Source organism: Nicotiana tomentosiformis, chromosome 11, assembly GCF_000390325.3.
Source record: "Nicotiana tomentosiformis chromosome 11, ASM39032v3, whole genome shotgun sequence".
Taxonomy (NCBI): Eukaryota; Viridiplantae; Streptophyta; class Magnoliopsida; order Solanales; family Solanaceae; genus Nicotiana; species Nicotiana tomentosiformis.
Window position 1 is genome coordinate 14,896,804 of NC_090822.1, and position 7,567 is coordinate 14,904,370.

A 7,567-nucleotide genomic window follows, 5' to 3' on the forward strand; every position below is an offset into this window, starting at 1 on the left:
ATTAGATGTAGAGAGAGAAACACCGGCGATCTTTGAGAAAGGTAGCTAGCCTCGCCGATCAGAATGGCTCACCGTAATAATCTTCATCTCCCTACACAATCACCTCTTCCAATTGACACTATGGCTAGATTAATTACACCGAAAAGTGGTATCCCTTAGAAATTAGACCCAATGCAACTATTACATTGGTTGCCAAGCATGGGGAGTGCCCCTACTATCATGCAAGCACCACCGGAAAAGGAGAAGGATGAATCGCAAGTAATGGAACCAGGAATGCTTACAGCGGCACGGAAATTAACCTACTCAGTTGGGTCTCAAAGTACAAAATAGACCATGGCAGAGGTAGTAAAAGGCAACGGAGCTCAAACACAAAGCATACAACTGAATTTCTACCCTCCGGTAGAAGGATGGAGTGAAAATGGACAAGTTAAACCCAAAAGAGTTAGAACAGCAATGCTAGCGATGGAAAACAGCTTTGATTGGATACGTTCTAGGGGGAAATTCGTCTTTCAAGGAGATGCTCAAATTCGTTTATGGCGTTTGGAATCTAGTCACGACACATACGGTCCTTTTGCATGACGACGGGTATTTCATTTTCAGATTTGAATCTGTGGAGGACAAAAACTTAATTGTGCGAAATGGCCCTTATACCTTCAATAGCATACCTATGGTATTGAAGGATTGGGATCCGAATTTTCAGATTAAAAATGAATCTATGAGGATAGTTCCTGTATGGGTCAATTTACCCGGGCTGCCTGTTCAGTGTTGGGCTGAAGAAAACCTAGGTAGGATTGCTAGTCTATTAGGCAAACCTATTTGCACTGATAAGCTAACAGTAGAGTATGAAAGGATTTCATATGCTAGAATACTTGTTGAAATGGACATCACACAGCCATTACCAGAGGAAATTCTCATAGAAAATCCAGATGGGAGGAGTTGGATGCAGAGAGAAGATTTTGAATGGAAACCAAAGTTTTGCTTGGATTGCAACAAATTTGGTCATAGTACTGGTGAGTGTCAACAAGCAACAGATGCAGGAAATAATAGCACGCTGATTCTGCCTCAGGAGGAACCTATACAACAGGAGACAGTAGTAGAGATACAGGTGACTAATAGAGGCAAACAAGCAGTGGTTACTCAAGGATCAGCTGGCAAAACAAACCATCAGGAGATCAATTATGAGGAACTAGTTAGAAGAAATGCATTTGCTCCCCTAAAAATACTGGAAAGGCCATCAAATGAAAGACAGCAGGGGCAGTCCTCTAGTAATGAAGAAATCCAAAGGGAAAATAGGTGCAATCCCATTAATTATAATCCTCCATGATTATTGTGTCCTGAAATATAAGAGGACTGAATAAGTCCTATAAGCAACGAGAATTCATAAAGTTCTTATTGACGAATAAGGTAGATATGATAGCTTGTCTAGATACTAGAGTTAAACAACAAAGATCAAAGGCAATTCAGAGGAAGATGGGTGCTGATTGGCAATTCAAAGATAACTATGCTTATGCACCTAATGGTAGAATCTGGATAGGGTGAAAAGTAGCAAATGTTCAAGTAACAATACTGGATGGCTCAGATCAGATGATACACTGCCTAGTTAAGGATAAGAATTCATCCTTTACCAGCTACATAACTTTTGTATATGGATTACATACTGTGCAACACAGAATTCCACTCTGGCGAAACTTGAGGAATATGCAAAGTAATGGACCTTGGCTTGTAATAGGAGATTTTAATAGTGTGCTACATGTGGAGGACAGAGTGAATGGAATTCCAGTTCATCAAACAGAAATGACTAACTTTCAAAGTTGTCTTGATGATATTGGAGTGGGACAAATCACAAAAAGAGGATGCAGATTCTCATTGAGCAATAAGAGGGATGCAGAGGTTAGAATTTATAGTCATATAGACTGGGCTTTGGGGAATGTTGATTGGTTCAATGAGTATAATGGGGTGGAGGCCATCTACATGCTACCAAGTTGCTCAGATCACATTCCTATAATGATAAATACTGATGTTGATAAGATAAAAGAGGATATCAGAAAAGCATGGCTCAGTCGAATGGAGTTTCTTGAGATCAATACTGCTTGAGTTTGGGATACCATATAAGATGGTAACATTAATCATGAAGTATGTAACTATTGCTAGTTATACATTACTATTGAATGGTGGACTAACTGACAAATTTGAAGCAAGGAAGGGGCTAAGGCAGGGAGACCCAATATCTCCATATTTGTTTGTGTTGGCAATGGAGTACCTGAACAGATCTTTGAAGACACTCATTCAGAATCCAGACTTTAACTTCCATCCTAAATGTGCAAGATTACAAGTCCTACACATTTGCTTTGCAGATGATCTACTGATGTGTTGTAGAGCAGATGAAGTATCCATGAAGCTAATGATGGGAGCTTTTGATCACTTTTCTATTGTTTCTGGGCTACAAGCAAATCTGGAAAAGAGTTTACTATATATAGTAGGAGTGCCTATGGACTTCAAAGATAAAATGCTAGCAGAGTTACATTTAACAGTAGGCAATCTACCATTTAAGTACTTGGGAGTTCCTCTATCCACAAGAAAACTCACTATTCATCAATGCATGCCACTAATTGAGAAGATTGTGGATAGGATCAAAAGCTGGACATCAAAGTTCCTGTCCTATGCTGGAAGATTACAACTCATTAAGAGTGTCCTGTTTGAAATGCAGACCTATTAGGCACAAGTATTCCTTATCCCAAAAAAAGTTATTAAGTTTGTCAATAGTATCTGCAGGATCTACTTGTGGACTGGAAGACATGATAATGCTCACAGAGCTCCTATTGCTTGGAAAATACTGTGCAAACCAAGAGTTGCTGGGGATCTGAATATTTTCAACTATGAGATATGGAATAAGGCTGCTTTGACTAAATTCCTATGGTCTATAATGGCAAAGAAGGGTAAGCTATGGATTAGATGGATCCACAGTCATTACATAAAATAGAAGGATATTACTACCATGGATACTCCAAAGCAGGCAGTTGGTTGATAAGGAAACTATTCACTGCGAGAGAATGGTGGGCTACTGACTTAACAGTCAGAGTCTTTTGCTCTGAATGGAAAATTTAGTATTAAGAAGGCCTAGCTACATGCTCTTCCAATGTATCCTAAAGTTCAATGGAAATCACTAGTCATGTTGACTGAAATTTTGCCAAAGCATCAATTCATTTTATGGATGGCAATACAAAGAAGGCTGGCTACTATTGACATATTGGCAAAGTGGGGAATTCAGGTGTCTCAATCATGTGTATTGTGTGAAAGAGATATAGAAGAAACACATGATCACTTATTTTTTGAATGTCCATACTCACAAAGCTTATGGAAAGGAATGCTAGGATGGCTAAGATATCAAAGAAGTGTTGCAAACTGGGATGCTGGGGTGAAGTGGTTATCTTCCAATGCTAACAATAGGAACCCAAGAAAGACAATTCTAGGAGTGGTGTTTGCAGCAGCAGTGTACCATATCTGGATGAAACGCAATGATAGAAGATTTCAGAACAAGAAAAGAGAGGCTAAAGACAGCTAAAAACATTACCATATAAGTGCACATAACAGGGCAACAGAAATGTAAATGGAAACCTGTATTTTATCACATTGAATAGTTATCCTAATCGTAAACCATAGCAAATAAGATAGAGAAGGTCCACGCTTGTTAGTAGTGGTCTTGTTAGACAACCTCTTGGTTGTATAGCCTCTTGTTTTATTGGCTTAGTCATGAGACTTGTTACTGGAGTCTAAAAGTGCATGTGATGTACATTGAAAAACTGGTTGAAATAAAAAATTTCTTTCGACCAAAAAAAAAATGATTTTATAATAAATTGTACTAAAAATAATTTTGTAAAAACAATTGTAGGGAATATAAATAAGTCTTTAAAGTGTTGTATTCTATATAAATTCCTCCTTTTATAATAGGTAACAAAAAACTTAGGCCAAATACCTATACCACCCCTTAAACTTGGCTTCAGTTTCTATTTAGACACTTCAACTAAGGTCAGTATTTATTGTACACTTTAACCTAATAGAATATGTGCCTATTAAATACCTCTCACTCACCCGGTTTAAAAAGTTAAGTGCGTGTTGTTCACTTTCGGATGACGTGGTGAAACATCAAATTAAAGAGTGTCATGTGGCTGTTCCCATTTTTCTTTTTCTTTATTTAAGGCTAAATAATCCAAATTGAAAAAGAATTACAAAATAAATTAAAAACTCTACCCCCCCCCCCCCTCCCTACACCAAACTCACCTTTTCCAAACGACCATCTCTTTTCCCCTCTCTTTTTCTTAAGCTATCATCTTCTTCCCTGCCCATTTATGATTCCATATCTCTCTAGCCATGTCCAAACAAAAAGCATATTGTATTCTTGGTTGGAAATTTTTCATATTTGTAGATGTGCAGCTTGGCCGTAAAATTTCACATTTGGACGGAAAATATTGATGCAGACGAAATAGTTTAGTTAATCTCCATGTTTGTGGTTAATCTCCATGTTTGCAGCTGCAAAATCAAGTCAAAATTGTTTGTTTTTTATGTCTGAAATTGCTAGATTTTTTTTGTTGGATGATTTTTTATGTAAAATCGAATCGATATTACAGGGTTGATGTTTGAAATTTCTGCGGCTTTTCTTGTTGGGTTTATCTTTGTAAAATCGAGTATTGCAAAATCTATTCGAGTTTTCTTGATTCTTTTCTGAAATTGCTGCGTTTTTTGTTGATGCTTTCTCTCTGCAAAATGGGTTTGACTTATAAATAATTTAAATTTGAAGTGAATTCTAAGGTGTATCTTTGAAATGAAAAGGTAATTTAGATATAAAGTTTAACATTACTGCAAATTCGAGTTTGAATTTCAAGATTTATCCCAACCTCTTTTAATATATTATTTTTGGGTTTTACTCTTTCTTTGGCATGTACGAAATTCTTTAAAATGAATTGATAAGTTAATCAATATTGGAAGTAAGATGAATCTGTAAAACGACTCAGGAAGAAATTGGGAGGAAGAGAATCTTGTGGTAGATGAAGGTAGCGATGGAGAAGATGAAAGAGAAAGAAGAATAAAAAAATTATTTGAAGAAGAAAGCAGAAAAAAATACAAGCCAAACATTTTTTCTTCACGCGCCTAATTTTGGGTACAAATCACACATCATGCCGCTGGTCTTAATTGAAGTGTCTAAATAAAAATCGGGGTCATGTTTAAGTGGCCGTATAAGTATTTGGCCAAAAGCTTATGATATGTGAAGTTCAATATATTACATGGGAGGTGTTGACATGTTTCTGCTTGTACCAATGCTTATACGTAAAGAATCCGTGTTCAACTAGCTAACTGCTGAGCGTTGCATATCCATTAATTTGTCATTTTCTACCTAGATGTTTTCTCCTAGACATACTTCTCTTTTTCTTTTTCTTTTTTCAATTTTAAAGGTCTAATTCTTTTACTTGTGCAAATCGACGTATTATTGTACTATGACATTCCACATCCACATTTTAATATTTCCAAGCTTGTATATCGATTAATTATTTCCTGTAGTCTCGCAAAAAGGATTTTCTTTTCTACTTTAATTATCTAATATTCGGAACCTACTAATTTGATTAATTTTAATACGCACTAAATATGCCTATAAAGCCAAATAAAACTCTTCCTATCGAAAACTTTTTATTCCTAAAGTTTAAAACCGAGACCAAACCTCTGATTAGGGTATATACTATAGGTCACATGATTCTTTTTATTCTTTTTTTTTTTTTATAAAACGTCAAATGTTTGGAAAACATTCAGTTAACCAAAAAGACTAAAATATTTGGAGTTGAAGTGAATAACTTTATTTTATACTTATTTCCATATTATTCCTATGACAATTAAAAAAGGCAATTCGGTGTAGAAAGTATTCAGTATTTACGCAGGATTAGTGGCTGCTTACACAACTTAAACCAGTAATCTATAGATTACATGAAAATAATTTTATCGTTACTTCAAGACTTTTCTTCTATCCGAAGATTGTAATTAATAAAAGTGGTTATGACAGGGAAGTACTAATATTTGGGACCGACCATTTCATGTATCGAAGCAAAAGTTAGTGGTCACATGTGCTGTGCTACTTGTACTACAGCCTGGAAACGTTCATTTTTCTGTAAGCTACAGCTTGTAAGTTTTAGATCTTGTTTTCGCATAAGTTGTGCACTTAATTAAAATTAAAACATCTATACTACATACTAAAATTAAATTAGCACAATTATATATTCATTCCGTAGCCGGAAGAATAATATTTAGTGAAAGGTAACATGTACAAGATAAAATAGTTAAATTGCGAGCGAGCTGGATGAATCGCTGTAATTAAGTAGAAAACAATGATGTTAGTTTAGTTTGGTTTAATTTATCCGATTAAGCACAATTTTCTTATTATGCGGTATTAACGTTGAAATGACACCACATACCCATTCTAAAGGGTTGTAATTTAGAAATCATTCAACGTGTCTTGAATTTAAGTTTTTCAGTTTGATTTTTTGAGACGCAAATATCCTAAATTGTCTTGAAATTAATATTTTAAGTTTAAATTTTTAATATAAAATAAGTATTGGCTTATCCCTAAATATTAACCCTAAATAGATGTTTGTGCACTTCCCGGTATTAACCTAATGTCTAGGTGAACATTATCACACTTCTTAAATGGGGCAAAATTCAAAATAGTAATACATTAGATTTAAAAGTCTTTACTTGATTGTGGAGAAAAAATAACTAATTAAAATTGTGCACGAGAACAAAACAAATCCATAAAAGAACCAAAAAAACTACTCGTATATTGTTTTTTCCCTAGTTCAACATTTTGGTTTCATGCATCAAACACATGTAAACAAAAACCTAAAATAAATAAATAAAATAATTCTTCTTTTAGTATCAGTGTTTACAAGAAGTTTTACATACAGTATCAAACATAACCGGATCTACTTTGTGGAATTAAATCGTAGATTATTAAAATTAAAAAAAGAGTCAAATGATTTCAACAAACCTTAAACAAAACGACATCGTCATGATCATCAGTAGTAGAACGAACCAGCTTCTTCTTTCCGCCGCCGTCCACGGCAGCGACTACAGGAGAAGAACACGACGAGGAAAGGCCGGAGGAAGCAGCGGCCAACGCGAGGCAGCTTTCGCTCCACGACCGTCGAATCGGATACGATACGTTCATATATGGAGAAGAATGAGAGCAATTTCCTCGGGATTTATGAAGTGCACAGCCACAGTTACGGTGGTAAGGCCTACTTTGGATCCCTGTATCGTGGTCGGAGATACATCCGTCGAATACTCCTCGGAATATTCCGTCTCTGGCAGCTCCGCTTGCCATCTTTTTAATAATTTGATTTATATTTTTTGTGTAAATGTTAACACCCTTGTTAAAGAGAGCTCGTGAGAGCAGGGTGGGGAAAAATGGCAAAAGATGTAGAAAGTGAAGGGTGGATATATAAGTGACAAATGGAAAAAGAGAAAAATAGGAAAACGGTGAGGGCAAGCAGAAAATAGTTAAATTTGCCATGTAGCGTCGTCATAA

At 35.7% G+C, this 7,567-nt stretch overlaps 2 protein-coding genes across 2 annotated transcripts; one reads left to right on the forward strand and one right to left on the reverse strand.

The window, feature by feature from the left end:
* Positions 1-198: 198 nt before the first annotated feature.
* On the forward strand, positions 199-1,324 carry LOC138901072 (uncharacterized). The gene is made up of 2 exons (XM_070188799.1): positions 199-319; positions 495-1,324. The coding sequence occupies exons 1-2, from the start codon at positions 199-201 to the stop codon at positions 1,322-1,324; spliced, it is 951 nt and encodes a 316-aa protein (XP_070044900.1).
* A 2,243-nt stretch (positions 1,325-3,567) lies between these two features.
* Positions 3,568-7,363, reverse strand: LOC104089696 (uncharacterized). The gene is made up of 2 exons (XM_070188800.1): positions 7,028-7,363; positions 3,568-3,615 (listed from the first exon to the last, which is right to left on the reverse strand). Exons 1-2 carry the CDS (start codon positions 7,361-7,363, stop codon positions 3,568-3,570), a joined length of 384 nt encoding a protein of 127 aa, XP_070044901.1.
* Positions 7,364-7,567: the final 204 nt, after the last annotated feature.

Excerpts from the sequence above, each read along its gene's own strand:
- LOC138901072 (XM_070188799.1), top strand. The coding sequence starts at position 199 with ATGGGGAGTGCCCCTACTATCATGCAAGCACCACCGGAAAAGGAGAAG. Across the intron at positions 320-494 it reads CTACTCAGTTGGGTCTCAAA|GGGGAAATTCGTCTTTCAAG; the intron begins GTACAAAATAGA and ends GATACGTTCTAG.
- LOC104089696 (XM_070188800.1), bottom strand. The coding sequence starts at position 7,363 with ATGGCAAGCGGAGCTGCCAGAGACGGAATATTCCGAGGAGTATTCGAC. Across the intron at positions 3,616-7,027 it reads ACGATGTCGTTTTGTTTAAG|GTTTCCATTTACATTTCTGT; the intron begins GTTTGTTGAAAT and ends GATAAAATACAG.